Genomic DNA, 21,312 nt, shown 5'->3' with positions numbered 1-21,312 from the left:
AATCCAAAAAAACACAAAATAATAGATTTTGGAGAGGCTATAGAGAGACTGGAACACTTATATACTGAACGTGAAATGGTACAACCACATAGGAAATTGATTTTGAGCTTCCTTAAAAAGCTAGAAATAGAAGTACCATATGATGCAGCAATCCCATTCTTGGAATATATCCTAGAGAAATAAGAGCTGTCACAGGAATAGATAATGCAAATCCATTGCAGATGGTAATGACCTAGGTTTCCATTAACGGATGAACAGATAAACAAATTATGGTATATTCACATAAGGGAACGCTATGCAACAACAACAAAAAATTTTTAAGTGCAACTAGGGATAAACAAAAAGTCACTTACAAAGGAGGCTCAATGAGACTAAGCTGGGACTACTCAGCAGAAACCATGCAGACAAGAATGCAATGAGACAACATATATAATCTGTGAAACCTTTCATAACATGGAGGAATCTGGAATGCATTATGCTGAGTGAAATTAGTCAGTTGCAAAAGGATGAATATTCTATGAGACCACTTCTAAAAGAACTCAAGAAAAGGTTTAAATCTAGAGGAAAACATTCTTTAATGGTTACTACTGTGGGGAGGGAGGGTGAGGGGTATTCACTAACTAGATAGTAGACAAGAATTGTTTTAGGTAAAGGGAAGAACAACACAATTCAGGTGAAGTAAGCACAACTGGACTAAACAAAAGCTAAGACATTTCCTGACTACAACTAAACACTTTTAAGGACAAAGTAGCAGGGGCAGTAGTCTGGGGACCATAGTTCCAGGGGATATCTAGGTCAAATTGGCATAACAAAGGTTATTAAGAAAATGTCCAGCATCCCACAATGGTGAGTGGCATCTGGGGTCTTAAAAAGCTACCAAGTAGGGATCTAAGATGTATCAATTGGTCCCAACCCACTTGGAGCAAAGTAGAATGGTGAATGCCAAAGACATAAGGAAAACATGAGCCTAAAAGACAGAGAATGCCAAATAAACCAGAGATTCTATCAGCCTGAGACAGGAAGAACTAGGTGGTGCCCAGGTACCACCAATGATCACCCTGATAGGGAACACAACAGAGAGTCCCAGATGGAGTAGTCTATAAGTGGGGTTCAGAACTCAATTTCTACTAAAAAGATCAGGCTTGATGGTCTCACTGAGACTGGAGGGACCCCAAAGATCATCAGGCCTGGACTTTCTGTTATCCCAAAACTAAAACCAATCCTGAGTCCAATTATTCAGAAAAAGATTAGACTGGACTATAAGATATTAAATGATACTGTTGAAGATTGTGCCCCTGGGCTCAAGTAGATGCATGAAACTGAAAGAGCAGGTGCTGTCTGGAGGTGAGATGAAAAGGCAGAAAGGGACAGGAGCTGGTTTGAATGGACAAGGAAAATACAGAGTGGAGAGGTGAAGTGTGCTGTCACGTAGTAGGGAGAGCAACTAGAGTCACATAACAATATGTGTATAAGTTTTTGTATGAGAAATTGACTCTTATTTTAAACTTTCACTTAAAGCACAATAAGAAAAAGATATACAAACTTGAGATTTGGGGTGGAAAGAACCAAAAGACTTGGACAAGAAAGTTTCTGATTACCAGTTCTCAAATGCTTCTGTGCCTATGAGCTTGTATGGGAACAGGACCAAAAAGATGCAAAGTATTTACTGCCCCAGGATACAATCAAATACTAGAGGGCTCAGGGTTCCTTAAGGAGAAAGAATTTATTGATGCTCTTAAATTACATGTTTCTCTGCGGGAATCCACAATAAACAAACATGGAAGCAGCAATCAAGAAATCCAACAATGTATTTTGCATTGGACAATTATGTTGTAAAAGCACTCTTTAACGTGCTGAAAATCATAGCTGTCCTTTTGAGGGTTAAGGTGTGCCCGACCTAACCCTTGGTATTTTCAGTCACCTCATATTGTGCAAAAACTGGACAAGGAATAAGGAAGACTGACGAAGATTTGATTCCTTTGAATTGTTTTGTTGGTTGAGAACACTGAATATACTATGGACTTCCAGAAGAACTAACAAGCCTGTCTTGCAATAAACACATCCATAGGGCTCCTTGGAAATAACAATGGTGAAACTTCATCTCAGGTACTTTGAACATTTTATCAGGAGGGACCAGTTCCTGGAGAGGGACATCGTGATTGGTAATGAACAGGGGTCAGTGAAAATGAGGAAGACTCTTGAACGAGATGGATTGATACAGTGGTTCCAACAATGGGCTCAAACATAGCAAAGACTGTGAGGATGGCTCAGAAGAGGGCAGTGTTTCCTTCTATTATGCTTAGGTTTTTTTTTGGTTATGAGTCAGAACTGATCTGATGGCACCTAAAAACAACAATAACTGCAGGGAGGTCTTTATGTCCAGTTATATTCCTAGGAGGTCTTGATTAAGTGGCAAATGAACAGGACTGAAGCTTATAACGTAAACACTATTCTTCCATATAATTAAATTAACAGCAAGCTCAAAAAACATAAGGCACAGGTAGCATGTACCTCAGAAGCCATGGGGGATGATGAGATTTTGTCATGCTTACAGTGGACATGTAATCAGGTAAGACCAATTTCTAGAAAAGGACATGATGTTTGGTGAAGCTGAGGGTCAGCAAAATTAAATTAAAACCCTCCATGTGTTAGAGTGACATGCGACAGAAGCAATGAACTCAACAATTATATGCATGGTGCAGGACCAGGAGATGTTTTGTTCTGTTGTACCTAAGGTCACCTTGAGTTAAAGCTTCAAACTCATCCAAGCCAGTGGTGTTAATTATTCTTTGGGCTCTAGGCACATAAGAACGCCTTCAAGAACTAAAGACACCATTGTAATATTCCACCTTTATGCAAATCCTTGCACCATTTCAAACACCCCAGTTCTATATTGGCATAGACATATGTTTACTTAAAGCCCTCCCAGACCATTACTCCTATGCCTTTCTCTCTTCTCTCACTTTCTTGCACTGATGTTCCATTCTTAACTTTACTACAAGACATTACAAGGCAGAAAAGCCATGGTAACACCTTATCTCTCCAGGAGGTCAGCAGGGTTTGGGCATCTCAGAACATGTTCATGGCAGTGGTGACATTGAAAAAGGGGTGATGACGGTGGTGTTGATGAAGATTAGGATGAGACAGCAATAGCAGCACCAGTTCTACAAAGAAGTCGGGGGAACAGGGGAGTAAAAATGTAACCAGAGCTTCAAATACTTAGGTTTCTACACAACAATTTCCCAGCATTTGGAATTTGGACTTTCCTCTGGTCATTCTATGTGTGTGGTCTTGGAGTCCTGCCAGAAGATGCCAAAAGCAAAAAGGAAGCAAAAACATGGAAATCATTCAGTACAGGATGAGTTCTCAACATCTCTCACAATTACCCTTGGCTCTCACTTTTGGTGAATCCTGCAGCCCTGGACACCACTTGCCTAGGGTCTTCACCCAAGTATGTGGGGTGAAAAGTCACTAGTAGACAAGATTTCCCCTCCCCCATTTGGCCTTTTCTACTTGAATGTCCCTATAGTTTCACATTTCTAGAGAGAGAGATCATCATGGAGCCCCAGGGACCTAGATCAACGACTGATGCCTGTCATTCTTGCACTAGGGTGGGGAGCAACTGCAGTAGAAATAGTCCAAACTGTGGAAACTGCTTCCCACAGCATGACCATGGCCCAAGCTCTTGGGTGGCTGCTGCTGCTGCTCTTCTGTTCGTCTGCTCACAGTTTTCTCTGGAGACGGACTCGTGGTGCCTATGAGAGCAAAGGGATGAGCCCTACTGGTGATGGTTCCTTCCAGCAAAAGTTGGACCATTTTAGCAAAAATTCTACAGAGTTATGGCCACAGGTAAAAAAGAATGACTAGGACACGTGATGAGACGTAGAGAATGGTGTGAGCTTGAAGTTTTGAGATGGGTGCTGCAGAAGTCTGGGAGGTATAGGAGAGGTGAGGAAGGTTTTCAGTCCCCGGGTGGTGCAAATGGTTAAATACTGAACTACAAATATGAAAGTTGGTGGTTCAAACCCAGTTAGAGGCACCTTGGAAGAAAGACCTGGTGATTTGTTTTTGAAAGGTCACAGCCTTGAAAACACTGTGGAGCGTAGTACTTCTCTGACACTCATGGACTCACCATGAATCAGAATTGATTTAATGACAAGAAGTTTGTTTTTTTGGTTTCAGGACATTTCACTGAGGTAACATACCGTCAATTGAAGTTATGAAGGAAAATTTTCTGTTATTTTTGTTTGTCTGCTTTCGAGGTCGCATAGATTTTCTACAAATTTGTTGCTGGATCTATAGAATTGATCAAAATCTATAGGAGCTAGTTTACCTTACAGTGGCAAGTTCTTTCGTGTAGTGATAAGAAATGCCTGAATTTGTTTTTTTTTTAATTCTTGTTATGGTAGAAATTGTTGATGCCCAATGCTTAGATCTAATTATTCATATGGGGGGTGGTGTTTCAAAATAATAGTATTAATTTTCTTCATTCTTCATTTCTTAGCTGGAATATGAATATAAAAGTAATTTCCATTATGTAATATTTAGCTACATGGGGACAAAATTTGTATTGGAAAGACAGTATAAATGCTTGACTCATTCTCTTTATTTACCAGATTTTAAAAGGACATTAAGAATGATGGATTTAGAAATTTACACAATCACTTATTTTCTTTACCTTATATTACACAGCAGTCTCAGAATAATACCTAAACTGCCACCAACAATATAATTACTAAAAAAAAAATTTTAAATTTACTTTGCAGTCTATTTGTCCATGAATTTGATTCTATCTAAGATATACAGTTAAATTACTGACTTCTCAGTCGCTCAGAATTGGTCCTTTCTGTGTGGATATGTGCTAATCAGATAGTATTTATGCCCATTTATTTCATTTCATTTTTTTAAATGTGTTTTAAATTTGATATTGTTTCATAACTATGTATTAATATGGTCCAAAGTCAAGTTGACAAAAAGAGATATTTCAATAAACTCGATTTTGACTGGTTGTCTGGAGGAAAACTCGTTAACAACCTGCAGATGACCCAAGCTTGCTTACAAAAAACAAAGGGGACTTGAAACAAATACTGGTCAGAGCAAAGACCACAGCCTTCAGTAGGGATTACACCTCAACATAAAGAAAACAAAAATCCCACAAATGGAGCAATAAGGAGCATCATGATAAATGGAGAAAAGATTGACGTTGTCAAGGATTTCATTTTACTAGGATCCACAGTCAACAGCCATGGAAGCAGCAGTCAAGACATCAAAGTATGTATTTCATGGGGCAAATAAGCTGCCAAAGACCTCTTTAAAATGTTAAAAACAAAGAAGAGGAAACAAATGTGTCTTGGCAAAAGTAGAGCCAGAACACTCCTTAGAAGCAAGGATGGGGAGACTTTGGCACAGGTGCTTTGGATATGTTATTGGCAGGGACGAGTCCCTGGAGAAGGACGTCATGCTTGGTAGAGGGTCAGGGAAAGAATGAAAGATCCTCAACACAATGGATTGATACAGAGACTGCAAAAAATGGGTTCAAACATAGCAATGATGGTGAGGATGACACAGGAAAGGGCTGCGTTTTGTTCTCTAGTACAAGGGGTCACTAGGAGTCAGAACTAACTCCACAGCACCTAGGACAACAAAACAGTATTATTCTTATTGCTTCTCTTTATAATTTTATAAAAGGTGAAGTCCTTCCTTTTGCATGTAACTTCCCATCTTTGCTCCTTTACTTTTCTATTTTGTTAGTGCTATTATAGTCATATGTTTCTTGTTTTGTTTGTAATTTATTTTACTTGTTTTGTTGTAGTTCAGAGTATAAACAGTAAAACATGCTACAGTTCAACAGTTTCTACAGGTATAATTTAGTGACATTGATTCTATTCTTTGAGTTGTGCAACCACTCCCACCCTCCTTTTCTGGTTTGTTCCTCCTCCATTAACATAAATTCTCTGCCCTCTAAGATTCCTACCCAATCTTTAGGGTTCTTTTGTAAAGTTTATTCCATGTACATAGACCTTAAACAGCATAATGTTCAAGGCACACATATTTTAGTAGTAAAGCCAGATTATTATTTGGTTTTAAGAAGACTTCAGGGGATAATTTTGGTTTGAGGTTTAAGGATTATATCAGGGCGAATTTTTCAAGAGCTCATCCAGCCTCCATGAATCCAGTAATTCTACATTTCAAGAGAATTTGAAATTCTGTTCTGCATTTTTCTGCTTTTGATCAGCATGTTTTAAATTTTCATGTTTTGCAGCATTTCATTCTATTCAATGACCATAACCTCTTGGTTGTTTTAGGCTTAGTGTTGTATGTAAATAGAAAATTTTTTCACTCCCAATTCCTTTGTCGTAATCGATTATTAAAGAAGGACTTACAATAATTATACTCTGGGAATTTTACTACTTGTGTGATATCTGAATGTTTAAATATACAACTCTTGCTTGTCAGTTTTCTTCCCTGAGTTAAACTCTTCATCTAGCATTGCATGTTGCTATGTAGCATGTGGACTCCAGCAAAATATATAATGTCTTTTTTGGGACTTTTTGCCTCAATGCCTGAAGGATCCTTTCTTTTTCTTTGCAGTAAATAAATTTTCCTGGGACTCATCTGGAGCTCTGGTGGCACATGCTTAAGAGCTTGCAGCTTGAATCCACCATCTACTCTTTGGAAACCCTATGGGGCTGTTCTACTCTGTCCTTTAGGGTCACTGTGGGTTGGAATCAACTTGCCAGGAATGGGTTTGGTTTTTTGGGTTTTGGGACATATGTTGGTACTGACAAATTGATGCCAGTTTTTCCTGAGACAGTCTATTTATTCTGTAAAAATTATTTATTAATATATTTTTCCTTGTCTATATATTCATTTTTCTTCTTTAAAGTCACCAACTGCACATGTGTTGAGTGTCCATAGCCAATTACACTCAGCTAGTTCTAATTTTCTCTCTAATTCAATTACGTTCCCTTTTATTTCTACTAATTCTTCTCTAGCTTGACCTCTAGATTCTTCATTTCTGTGAATAATTGTTATTTCTATAGTAAGTTTATTTTTCTTTCTGCTTATATTTTGCACATGACCACTATAGTTTTCATCTCTTTATGCTTTTTTTTTTCATTAAGTGTTCTGATCTTTTTTATAGAGAGTTGATTTTGTTTTAAGTTCTTGAATTCTTAGGAAAAACTTTGGTCATAGTTATGAACTGCTTGCCAATACCATTTTTCTAGCCTAAGAACCTACTCTCTTGGCTAGGCTATTGGTTAACAGACACTCTCATACATAGAAGTTAGGAATGGTTAAATGGTGCAACCATTATAGAGAGAATTTAGCAATATTTAGTAAAATTACACTCTCTTTTGGAAACCCTGGTGATGTAGTGGTTAAGAGCGACAGCTGCTAACCAAGATGTCAGCAGTTCAAATCCACCAGGCCCTCTTTGGGAACTATGGGGCAGTTCTACTCTGTCCTATACAGTTGCTATGAGTAGGAAAACTGCCTCAAGGTTGCACTAGCAAAACTATGAAAAGGTATATGTGCAAACTACGTATTTCAGCAACATTTAGAGTAAGAGCAGATGGGAAATAAATCAAATGCTCATCAGTAGAATACTAGTTTTGTTAAATAGGTCTACACTTGGAAATAAAAAGTAGTTGTAAAAGAGAATAAGGAATATTTCAAAATCTTAGTTTATTGCTATGGATTGATCTCCATAATATGATATCAAGTGAAAATGGCAGAATGGCACCCTAAGAAATGGTAGAAAAATTATATATATATATGTGTATATATATATATATATATATATATATGTTTTACAAAGTAATGGAAGAATAAATAAAAAGTAAATACACTTACATACATGAAATGGAGATAAAAGCTTTTGGAAATAAAATGACCCCAGTTTTTCTGAATATTCTTTGGTTTGCAATTTTAGCTTTGGAACCATGTTAATATTTCCAATAAAACAGTTAAAAATTCAACATAAAATTTAAAAAAGAAAAGAGCTAATTGTCTATTATACTGTGGCTCAACTAGACTGAATTATCTGAAGTGTTTCCTGGATTGTAATATTTATGGGAAGGAACCCTGTTGATGCAGTGGTTAAGGGTGATGCTGCTAACTGAAAGGTCTGTGGTTCAAATCCAGCAAGCACTCTTTGGGAGAAAGATGTGCCAGTTGGCTTCCATTTATCCCCAGGGGCATTTGGTGGGTTTGAAATACCAGGCATTCAGTTAGTAGTCTTTTACTTAACCACTGCAACACCAGAGTTCTTTTTAATATCACTCTTGTTATGCTAATGTGCATAACTATTTATTATTTGCATAAAGCAAATAAATAATTATATTAACATTAGAACCTAAACTTTCAGAGTAAAAGAAAATAGCTACAAGTGTAAAATCAAGCAGGAATCATACATTCTAAATTTTAAATGTAAACTAATAGTAGTGATAGTTCCATTTTGTGGGTGCAATTTACATCACTGGATTGTACACTTGAAAATGGTTGAAATGGCTGATTTGGTGTTGGGTCTGTTTTACCACCAAAAGCAAAGTCCAGCACGTAGGCACAGTGGCTTGAGCAATGACACTGATTTAAACGGGATCTCAGAATCATGGAAACCGTGGTGGTGCAGTGGTTAAGAGCTATGGCACCTATCCAAAAGGTCAGCAGTTTGAATCTACCAGGGACTCCTTGGAAATCCTATAGGTCAGTTCTTCTCTGCCCTGTAGGGTGACTATGAATTGATTTGACGGGAATGGGTTGGCTTTGTTGTTCTCAGAATCGTAATTCAAATCTGACAAATCAAATCATGCTGCCTCCCAGTTATCAGAAACCACAAACAAAACTGCAAGGCCTGGTGAGTTAATGACTTACAAGAATATTTTTACTTTCACAGAGATATTTCTTTAATGATGCCTTCTATAAACCTGGAGGGCCAGTATTTCTACTCATTGGAGGATTTGAGACTGTCTGTGAATCCTGGATATCAACAAACAATACCTGGGTTTCATATGCTGAAAGATTGGGCGCCCTCTTCTTACTTCTGGAACACAGGTTTTACGGACACAGCCAACCAAAAGGGTAAGTCTAATCTTGCCTTTTTTTGCTTGTTCTCATTGTAGTTGCTTTTCTCTCTCTCTTTTTCATTTAGGCAATGTTAACTCTAAATATGGAAACCCTGGTGGTGTAGTAGTTAAGTGCTACAGCTGCTAACTAAAGGGTTGGCAGTTCGAATCCACCAGGTGCTCCTTGGAAACTTTATGGGGCAGCTCTACTCTGTCCTGTAGGGTTGCTATGAGTCAGAATTGACTCGATAGCACTGGGTTTGGTGTGGTAACTCTAAATATGCTGCTCTTTGAAGAAGCTGAATACTTGAAAATTCAAATGATAAGAAATAAAAACTGTACACAGAGGCTGGGGTTAGGAACAACGATCTTGATAAAAACATTCATGTGAAATTTCCTTTAAAAAATGTATTCCTCATGTCCTATGATTTCATATTAAAATTGTTATTTTCCTGAACATGTTTAAACAAAATTGCATACTCCCTTTTTTTTTCTACTCCAATAGAATTTTATACCATGAAAGTTATCCCCCTCATGGAAAAGTGGTGACCACTTTGTAAAAACCACTCATCAAATGTAAGTGCATATTATAATTAATTTCAGCCTGCAGTGGCAGAGCAAGAAACAAAAATGAGAACTCTTTTTCCTCAATAGCTTATTCTTGCCACCTACTATTTTTTTATCCAGTAGAAAGATATATTTTTAACTTACTTGCTTAAAATTATAAATTATTCATTATATGAAGTCAAGCAAATAGAACAAAGTTTAAATAGTTCTTGAAAGGTTCTGAAAAAATCTAATTTAATGTCAGAATCATTTATTATTATTAAAATAAGGATTGCCTCCTATAAGCCTAAGAATGAGGTTGCTACCAATAAAGTGATACCTTTTTTTATGAGTCAAAGGGGTAACTTTTATCATGACAGACTAATAATTACTGAAGGTTTCATAGGCTTCTGTCAAACAGTAACTCCACAAAGGTGATTTTTGAATTACATGTCAACTTAACTTTTGGTAGTGAGGTAACACTCCAATAATTCCATCAGTTCTACATTTCTATACCAGAAACTTTGATTTGTACGTGTGTGTTAATGACAGTGTGATAGTCTACAAATAGCTTTAAGCCTGAGATTTCTTTACTAATTCGTCAAAGGCAGTAAATTGCTGTTCAAGAATGGAATAAGTCACATAAAGAAGCAGACGATAATTGCTTCTACAACTCCCCAAACTAAAGAATCAAAATCTTTCCCAAATGAAGATACAATCCTGGAATTGCCAGATGCAGAATATAAAAAACTAATTTACAGAATGCTTCAAGACATCAGGGATGACCTCAGAGATCAAATAAGGCAATCTACAGAAAAAGCCAAAGAACACACTGATAAAGCAGTTGAAGAAATAAAAAAAAAATTATTAAAGGACATAGTGGAAAAATTAATAAGTTGCAAGAATCCATAGAGAGACAGCATTCACAAATGCAAAAGATTAACAATAAAATTACAGAATTAGACAATTCAATAGGAAGTCAGAGGAGCAGAATCGAGCAATTGGAATGCAGAGTGGGGGAGATGGAGGATAAGGCAATTGACACCAATATAGCTGAAAAAAAATCAGATAAAAGAATTTAAAAAAAAATGAAGAAACCCTAAGAATCATGTGGGACTCTATCAAGAAGAATAACTTGCGTGTGATTGGAGTCCCAGAACAGGGAGGGATAACAGAAATACAGAGAAAATAGTTGAAGATCTCTTGGCAGAAAACTTCCCTGACATCATGAAAGATGAAAGGATATCTATCCAAGATGCTCATCGAACCCCATTTAAGATTGATCCAAAAAGAAAATCACCAAGAAATATTATCATCAAACTTGCCAAAACCAAAGATAAACAGAAAATTTTAAAAGCAGCCAGGGATAAAAGAAAGGTCTCCTACAATGGACAATCAATAAGAATAAGTTCAGACTACTCAGCAGAAACCATGCAGGCAAGAAGGCAATGGGATGACATATATAGAGCACTGAAGGAGAAAAACTGCCAGTCAAGGATCATATATCCAGCAAAACTCTACCTCAAATATGAAGGTGAAATTAAAACATTTACAGATAAACACAAGCTTAGAGAATTTGCAAAAACCAAACCAAAGCTACAAGAAATACTAAAGGAAATTGTTTGGTCAGAAAACCAATAATATCAGATACAAACACAACACAAGGTCACAGAACAGAACATTCTGATATCTTCTCAAATAGGGAAATCACAAAAACAAATTAAGATTAATTTTAAAAAGAAAAAAATGCTCAAAACATGGAATCATTGAAGTCAATATGTAAAAGATCACAATAATCAAAAAAAGGGACTAAATACAGGTGGCATAGAACTGCCATATGGAGAGGAAAACAAGGCGATATAGGGCAATACAAGTTAGGTTTTTACTTAGAAAAATAGGGGTAAATATTAAGGTAACCACAAAGAGGTCTAACAATTCCATACTTCAAAATAAAAACCAAGAAAAACGTAACGACTCAGCAAACATAAATTCAACTACTATGAAAACGAGGAACACACAATTTATAAAGAAAAAACATCTTAGCACAAAAAAGTAAGTGGAAAAATGAAATTGTCAACAACACACACAAAAAGACATCAAAATGACAGCACTAAACACATTCTTATCTATAATTACGCTGAATATAAATGGACTAAATGCACCAATAAAGAGAAAGAGATTCTCAGACCGGATAAAGAAACACGACCCGTCTATATGCTGCCTACAAGAGACACACCTTAGACTTAGAGACACAAACAAACTAAAACTCAAAGGATGGAAAAAAATATATCAAACAAGCAAAAAAGAGCAGGAGTAGCAACATTAATTTCTGACAAAACAGACTTTAAAGTTAAATCTACCACAAAGGATAAAGAAGGACACTACATAATGATTAAAGGGACAATTGACCAGGAAGATATAACCATATAAAATATTTATGCACCCAATGACAGTTCTGCAAGATATATAAAACAAACTTTAACAGAACTGAAAAGTGAGATAGACACTTCCATAATTATAGTAGGAGACTTCAACATACCACTTTCAGAGAAGGACAGGACTTGCAGTAAGAAGCTCAACAGAGACATGGAAGAGCAAATTGCTACAATCAACCATCCTGACCTCATAGACTTATACAGAACACTCCACCCAACAGCTGCAAAATATACTTTTTTTTCTAGTGCACATGGAACATTCTCTAGAATACATCACATATTAGGTCATAAAACAAACCTTTGCAGAATCCAAAACATCGAAATATTACAAAGAATCTTCTCAGACCACAAAGCCATAAAAGTGGAAATCAATAACAGAAAAATCAGGGAAAAGAATTCAAATACTTGGAAAATGAACAATGCCCTGCTCAAAAAAGACTGAGTTATAGAAGACATTAAGAAGGGAATAAAGAAATTCATAGAATGCAACGAGAATGAAAACACTTCCTATCAAAACCTCTGGGGCACAGCAAAAGCAGTGCTCAGAGGTCAATTTATATCGATAAATGCACACATACATAAAGAAGAAAGAGCCAAAATTAGAGGACTATCCCTACAACTTAAACAAATAGAAAGTGAGCAACAAAAGAATCCATCAGGCACCAGAAGAAAACAAATAATAAAAATTAGAGCTGAACTCAATGAATTAGAGAACAGAAAAACAATTGAAGGAATTAACAAAGCCAAAAGCTGGTTCTTCGAAAAAATTAACAAAATTGATTAACCATTGGCCAGTCTGACTAAAGAAATACATGAAAGGAAACAAATAACCCAAATAAGAAATGAGATGGGCCATATAACAACAGACCCAACTGAAATTAAAAGAATCATATCAGTGTTATGAAAAATTGTACTCCAACAAATTTTCAAACCTAGAAGAAATGGATGAAAACCTAGAAAAACACTACCTACCTAAACTAGCACAATCAAAAGTAGAACAACTAAATAGACCCATAACAAAAAAAGAGATTAGAAAGGTAATCAAAAAGCTCCCAACCAAAAAAAGCCCTAACCTGGATGGCTTCTCTGCAGAGTTCTACCAAACTTTCAGAGAAGAGTTAACACCACTACTACTAAAGGTATTTCAAAGCATAGAAAATGATGGAATACTACGTAACTCAGTCTATGAAGCCACCATATACCTGATACTAAAACCAGGTAAAGACACCACAAAAAAGAAAATTACAGACCTGTATCCCTCATGAACATAGATGCAAAAATCCTGAACAAATTCTAGCCAATAGAATTCAACAACATATCAGAAAAATAATCCACCACAACCAAGTGGGATTTTTTTTACCAGGTGTGCAAGGCTGGTTTAATATTAGAAAAACCATTAATGTAGTCCACCATATAAATAAAACAAAAGACAAAAACCACATGATCTTATCAATTGATGCAGGAAAGACATTTGACAAACTCCAACACCCATTCATGATAAAAACTCTTAGCAAAATAGGAATTGAAGGAAAATTTGTCAACATAATAAAGGGCATCTATACAAAGTCAAGAGCCAACATCACTCTAAATGGAGAGAGCCCGAAAGCATTTCCCTTGAGAACAGGAACCAGACAAGGATGCCCTTTATCACCTCTCTTATTCAACATTGTGCTAGAGGTCCTAGCCAGAGCAATTAGGCTAGACAAAGAAGTAAAGGGCATCCGGATTGGCAAGGAGGAAGTAAAATTATCTCTATTTGCAGAAGACATGATCTTATACACAGAAAACCCCAAGGAATCCTCCAGAAAACTGCTGAAACTAATAGAAGAGTTCGGCAGAGTCTCAGGTTACAAGATAAACATACAAAAATCACGTGGATTCCTCTACATCAACAAAAAGAACATCGAAGAGGAAATCACCAAATCAATACCATTCACAGTGGCCCCCAAGAAGATGAAATACTTAGGAATAAATCTTACCAAAGATGTAAAAGACCTATACAAAGAAAACCGCAAAGTACTAGAGTGCAAGAAAGTAAAAAGGACCTACATAAGTGGAAAAACATACCTTGGTCATGGATAGGAAGACTTAACATATTAAAAATGTCTATTCTACCAAAAGCCATCTATACATACAATGCACTTCCAATCCAAATTCCAATGTCATTTTTTCATGTGTTGGAGAAACAAATTACCAACTTCACATGGAAGGGAAAGAAGCCCCGATAAGTAAAGCATTACTGAAAAAGAAGAAGAAAGTTGGAGGCCTCACTCTACCTGATTTTAGAACATATTATACAGCCACAGTAGTCAAAACAGCCTGGTACTGGTACAACAACAGGCACATTGACCAATGGAACAGAATTGAGAACCCAGATATAAATCCATCCACATATGAGCAGCTGATATTTGACAAAGGCCCAGTGTCAGTTAATTGGGGAAAAGATAATCTTTTTAACAAATGGTGCTGGCATAACTGGATATTCATTTGCAAAAATATGAAACAGGACCCATACCTCACACCAAGCACAAAAACTAACTCCAAGTGGATCAAAGACCTAAACATGAAGACTAAAATGATAAAGATCATGGAAGAAGAAATAGGGACAACCTTAGGAGCCCTAATACAAGGCATAAACAGAATACCAAATATTACCAAAAATGATGAAAAGAAACCAGATAACTGGGAGCTCCTAAAAATCAAACACCTATGCTCATCTAAAGACTTCACCAAAAGAGTAAAAAGACCACCTACAGATTGGGAAAAATTTTTCAGCTATGACATCTCCGACCAGCGCCTGATCTCTAAAATCTATATGATTTTGTTAAAACTCAACCACAAAAAGGCAAAGAACCCAATCAAAAAGTGGGCAAAGGATAGGAACACGCACTTCACTACAGAAGATATTCAGGCAGCTAACAGATACATGAGAAAATGCTCTTGATCATTAGCCATTAGAGAAATGCATATTAAAACTACGATGAGATTCCATGTCACTCCAACAAGGCTGGCATTAATCCAAAAAAGACAAAATATTAAATGTTGGAGAGGCTGCGGAGAGATTGGAACTCTTATACACTGCTGGTGGGAGTATAAAATGGTACAACCACTTTGGAAATCTATCTGGCGTTATCTTAAACAGTTAGAAATAGAACTACCATACAACCCAGAAATCCCACTCCTCGGAATATACCCTAGAGAAATAAGAGCCTTCACACAAACAGATATATGCACACCCATGTTTATTGCAGCTCTGTTTACAATAGCAAAAAGCTGGAAGCAACCAAGGTGTCCATCAATGGATGAATGGTTAAATAAACTATGGTATATTCGCACAATGGAATTTAAGCACTGGTAAAGAACAGTGATGACTCTGTGAAACATTTCATAACGTGGAGGATCTTGGAAGGCATTTTACTGAGTGAAATTAGTCAGAGGCAAAAGGACAAATATTGTATAAGACCACTATTGTAAGATCTTGAGAAATAGTATAAACTGGGAATGCGTGCTTTTGTGGTTACAAGGGGGGGACGGAGGGAGGGTGGGAGAGGATTATTTACTGATTAGTTAGTGGATAAGAACTACTGTAGGCGAAGGGAAGGACAATACTCAATACATGGAAGGTCAGCTCAACTGGACAGGACCAAAAGCAAAGAAGTTTCCAGGATAAACTGAATGCTTCCAAGGTCAGCGGAGCAAGGGCGGGGGTTTGGGGACTATGGCTTTAGGGGACTTCTAAGTCAATTGGCAAAATAATTCTATTATGAAAACATTCTGCGTCCCACTTTGAAGTGTGGTGTCTGGGGTCTTAAATGCTAACACGCAGCCATCTAAGATGCTTCAATTGGTCTCAGCCCACCTGAATCAAAGGAGAATGAAGAACACCAAGGTCACAAGATAATTACGAGCCCAAGAGACAGAAAGGGGCACATGAACCAGAGACTTACATCATCCTGAGACCAGAAGAACTAGATGGTGCCCAGCCACAACTGATGACTGCCCTGACAGGGAGCACAACAGAGAACCCCTGAGGGAGCAGGAGATCAGTGGGATGCAGACCCCAAATTCTCATAAAAAGACCAGACTTAATGGTCTGACTGAGACTAGAAAAATCCCGGCGGTCATGGTCCCCAAACCTTTTGTTGGCCCAGGACAGGAACCATTCCCAAAGACAACTTATCAGACAAGGAAGGGACTGGACAATGGGTTGGAGAGAGATGCTGATAAAGAGTGAGCTACTTGTATCAGTGGACACTTGAGACTGTGTTGGCATCTCCTGTCTGGAGAGGAGTTGGGAGGGTAGAGAGGGTTAGAAACTGGCTAAACTGTCACAAAAGGAGAGGCTGGAAGGAGGGAGTGGGCTGACTCATTGGGGGGAGAGTAAGTAAGTAAGTAAGTTAAGTAAGTAAGTAAGTAAATTTCTCAGTATAGACAAGTTAGCTCTCCCAGAGCTGCACCCGTTTGTTGAAATACCTCATTTGGTGTTCTTTCAATTCCTGGAGACTTATTTTTCACAAATGCCTTTAGTGCAGCATGAACCTCTTTCTCAGTACCATCAGTTCCTGATCATACGCTACCTTCTTAAATGGTTGGACATCAGCCAGTTCTTTTTTGGTTTACTGATTCCGTGTATTCCTTCCATCCTCTTTTGATGGTTTCTGTGTTTTTTGATATTTTCCTTGTAGAAACTTTCAAAACTTCAACTCAAAGCTTGAATTTTTTCTTCAGCTCTGTCCAGGGCTTTGCTTACTTCATTATAATATTTTACTTTGTTCCCTTGAGTCCTTAGAAATCTTTTTCTTTCCTCCCCCCACCCCCCCCCCCCGCCACCATTGCCATTTTTCTTGTTCCCTTATGTCCTGGCCTCCTGTGCCCCTTTAGTCTCTTTTTATTTATTTATTTATTTTATTGTGCTTTAAGTGAAAGTTTACAAATCAAGTCAGTCTCTCACACAAATCTTATATATACCTTGCTACATAATCCCAATTGCTCACCCTCTAATGAAACAGCCCACTCACTCCCTCCACTCTCTCTGTTCATGTGCATTTCGCCAGCTTCTAATCCCCTCTACCGTCTCATCTTCCCTCCAGGGAGGAGATGCCAACACAGTCTCAAGTGTCCCCCCTTATGAGAAGATCCCTCCTCACCAGCATCCCTCTCCAACCCCCTGTCCAGTCCAATCCCTGTCTGAAGAGTCAGCTTTGCAAATCATTCCTGTCCTGGGCCAACAGTAGGTCTGGGGGCCATGACCACCAGGGCCCTTCTGGTTTCAGTCAGACCATTAAGTCTGTTAATTTTACAAAAACTTGGGGCCTGCACCACACTACTCTCCTGCTGCCTCAGGGGTTCTCGGTTGTGTTCCCTATCAGGACAGTCATGGGTTGTAGCCGGGCACCATGTAGCTTTTCTGGTGTCAGGCTGGTGTAGTCTCCGGTTTATGTGGCCCTTTCTTTCTCTCCGGCTCGTAATTACCTTGTGTCCTTGGTGTCCTTCATTCTCCTTTGATACAGGTGGGTTGAAACCAATTGATGCATCTTAGATGGCCGCTTGCTAGTGTTTAAGATCCCAGACACCATTCTCCAAAGTGGGATGTGGAATGATTTCTTAATAGATTTTATTATGCCAACTGACTTAGATGTCTCCTCAAACCATGGCCCCCAAACCCCTGCCCCTGCTACGCTGGCCTTCGAAGCATTCAGTTTATTCAGGAAACATCTTTGCTTTTGGTTTAGTCCAGTTGTGCTGACCTCGCCTGGATTATGTGCCATCTTTCCCATCACCTAAAGTTGTTCTTACCTACTATCTAATTAGTGAATACCCCTCTCCGACCCTTTCTCCCTCCCTGCTCTCGTAGCCATCAAAGAATTTTTTTTTTCTCTGTTTAAACTGTTCCTCGAGTTCTTATAATAGTGGACTTATAAAATATTTGTTATTTTGCAACTGACTAATTTCACTCAGCATAATGCCTTCCAGATTCCTCCATGTTATGAAACGTTTCACAGATTCATCACTATTCTTTATCCATGCATAGTATTTCACTGGAATCCCTGGTAGCATAGTGGTCAACTGCCACGGCTGCTAACCAAATGGATTGGCAGTTTGAATCCACCAGGCACTCCTTGAAAACTCTATGGGGCAGTTCTACTCCATCCTATAGGGTCGCTATGAGTCTGAATCGACTCGACTGCGCTGGGTCTGGTCGCTGGGTCAGTATTCCATTGTGTAAATTTAGCGTACTTTATTTAGCCATTCATCCGTTGACGGGCACCTTGGTTTCTTCCATTTTTTTGCTATTGTAAACAGTGCTGCAACGGACATGGGTGTGCATATATCTGTTTGTGTAAAGGCTCTTCTTTCTCTAGGATATATTCCAAGCAGTGGGATTGCTGGATCCTATGGTAGCTCTATTTGTAGCTTTTTATGGAAGCTCCAAATTGATTTCCAAAGTTGTTGTACAATTTTACATTCCCACCAGCAGTGTATAAGTGTTCCAGTCTCTGCACAACCTCTCCAACATTTATTATTTTGTGTTTTTTTGATCAATGCCAGCCTTTTTGGAGAGATGGAATCTCATTGTTGCTTTGATTTGCATTTTTCTAATGGCTAATGATCATGAGCATTTCCTGATGTATCTGTCAGCTACCTGAATGTCTTCTTCAATGAAGTATCTGTTCATATCTTTTGCCCGTTTTTTAATTGGTATATTTGTCCTTTTATCGATGAGTTTTTGCAGTATCATGTAGATTTTAGAGATCAGGTGCTGATCAAAAATATTATAGCTAAAAACTTTTTCCCTGTCTGTAGGTAACCTTTTTACTCTTTTGATGAAGTCTTTGGGTGAGCATCCAACCCCAGTGCCGTCGAGTCAACTCATAGCATAGGTGTTTGATTTTTAGGAGCTCCCGGTTACCCAGTTTTTCTTCTGCATTGTTAGTAATGTTTTGTATACTGTTTATGCCATGTATTAGGGCTCCTAACGTTGTCCCTATTTTTTCTTCCATGATTCTTATCGTTTTAGATTTTATGTTTAGGTCTTTGATCCATTTTGAGCTCATTTTTGTGCATGGAGTGAGGTATGGTCTTGTTTCATTTTTTTTTTTTGCAGATGGATATCCAGTTATGCCATTTGTTAATAAGTCTATCTTTTCCCCATTTAACCGTTTTGGGGCCTTTGTCAAATATCAACTGCTCATATGTGGATGGATTTATGTCTGGATTCTCATTTCTGTTCCATTGGTCTATGTATCTATTATTGTACAAGTACTAGGCTGTTTTGACTACTGTGTTGGTATGATAGGTTCTAAAATCAGGTGGAGTGAGGCCCCCATTTTGTTCTTCTTTTTCAGTAATGCTTTACTTATCTGGGGCCTCTTCCCCTTCCATATGAACTCTGCGATTTTTTTCTCCATCTCATTAAAGAATGTCCTTGAGGTTTGGATTGGAATTGCATTAAATGTATAGATCCCTTTCCGTAGAATAGACATTTTTATAATGTTAAGTCTTCCTATCCATGAGCAAGGTATGTTTTTCCACTTATGTAGGTCTCTTTTGGTTTCTTGTGGATGTGTTTTGTAGTTTTCCTTATATAAGTTTTTATATCTCTGGTAAGATTTATTCCTAAGTAATTTAACTTCTTGGGAGGTACCGTAAATGGTATTGATTTGGTGATTTCTTCTTTGATGTTCTTTTTGTTGGTGTAGAGGAATCCAACTCATTTTTGTATGTTTATCTTGTATTCTGATACTCTGCTGAACTCTTCTATTAGTTTCAGTAGTTTTCTGGAGGATTCCTTAGGGTTTTCTGTGTTTAAGATCATGTCATCTGCAAATTGAGATAATTTTACTTCTTCTTTGCCAATCTGGATGTCCTTTATTTCTTTATCTAGCCTTGTTTCTCTGGATAGGACCTCTAGCAAAATATTGAACATGAGCAGTGATAAAGGTCATCCTTGTCTGGTTTCCCATCTCAAGGGGAATGCTTTCAGGCTCTCTCCATTTAGGATGATGTTGGCTATTGGCTTTGTATAAATGCCCTTCATTATGTTGAGGAATTTTCCGTCTATTCCTACTTTGCTGAGAGTTTTTATCATGAATGGGTGTTGAACTTTGTAAAATGCCTTTTTTACATCAATTGATAAATCATGTGATTCTTTTCTTTTGTTTTATGTATATGATGGATAACATTAAGTTTTTTTTTCTAATGTTGAACCACCCCTGCATATCTGGTATGAATCCCACTTGGTCATGGTGATTTTTTTTTCAAGATGTTTTTGAATTTTATTCGCTAGAGTTTTTTTGAGGTTTTGTGCTTATAAGTTCATGAGGAATATAGGTCTGTAATTTTCTTTTTAGTGGTGTTTTTACCTGGTTTTGGTATCAGGGTCATGGTGGGCTTCATAGAATGAGTTTGGGAGTATTCAGTCCTTTTCTATGGTCTGAAATACCTTCAGTAGTAGTGGTGTTAAATCTTCTCTGAAAGTTTGGTAGAACTCTGCACTGAAGCCGTCCATGCCAGGGCTTTTTTTTTGTTGGGAGTTTTTTGATTACCCTTTCAATCTCTTCTTTTTTTATGGGTCTATTTAGTTGTTCTATCTCTGTTTGTGTTAGTTTAGGTAGGTAGTGTTTTTCTAGGAATTCATCCATTTCTTCTAGGTTTTCAAATTTGTTAGAGTACAATATTTCATAGTAATCTCATATGATTCTTTTAATTTCAGTTGGGTCCGTTGTGATATGGCCCATCTCATTTCTTATTCTGGTTGTTTGCTTCCTCTCTTGTTTTTATTTTGTCAGTTTGGCCAACGGTTTATCAATTTTGTGGATCTTTTCAAAGAGCCAGCTTTTGTTCTTGTTAATTCTTTCAATTGTTTTTCTGTTTTCTGTTTCATTTAGTTCTACACTAATTTTTATTATATCTTTTCTCCTGGTGCCTGAGAGTTTCTTTTGTTGCTTTCTTTAAATTTTTTCAAGTTGAAGGGAAAATTCTTTGATTTTGGCCTTTTCTTTTTGTATGTGTGCACTTATTTAAATAAATTGACCTCTGAGCACTGCTTTCGCTGTTTCCCAAAGTTTCCGATAGGAAGTGTTTTCATTCTCTTTGGAGTCTATGAATGTGTTTATTCCATCCTTAATGGTTTCTATAATCCAGTGTTTTTTGAGCAGGGCATTGTTCTGTTTCCAAGTTTTTTATTTCTTTTCCCTGCTTTTTCTGTTATTGATTTCTACTTTCATGGCCTTATGGTCAGAGAAGATGCTTTGTAATATTTC

The 21,312-nt window shown here is 37.5% G+C and overlaps 1 protein-coding gene across 1 annotated transcript in view; it reads left to right on the top strand.

Moving 5' to 3' along the window:
- The first annotated feature begins 3,635 nt into the window (after window positions 1-3,635).
- LOC100666108 (putative serine protease K12H4.7) overlaps window positions 3,636-21,312 on the top strand; it is a 66,822-nt gene continuing 49,145 nt past the window's right edge. Inside the window, exons 1-2 of the mRNA XM_064287392.1 lie at window positions 3,636-3,849; window positions 8,900-9,084. Of these exons, the coding sequence (XP_064143462.1) occupies window positions 3,667-3,849; window positions 8,900-9,084 (368 nt within the window). The 5' untranslated portion in view covers window positions 3,636-3,666. The remainder of the gene's footprint in view (window positions 3,850-8,899; window positions 9,085-21,312) is intronic.

Source organism: Loxodonta africana, chromosome 6, assembly GCF_030014295.1.
Source record: "Loxodonta africana isolate mLoxAfr1 chromosome 6, mLoxAfr1.hap2, whole genome shotgun sequence".
Taxonomy (NCBI): domain Eukaryota; kingdom Metazoa; phylum Chordata; class Mammalia; order Proboscidea; family Elephantidae; genus Loxodonta; species Loxodonta africana.
The sequence above is the reverse complement of the archived record's forward strand: the minus strand, read 5'-3'. Positions and strand labels throughout refer to the sequence as shown.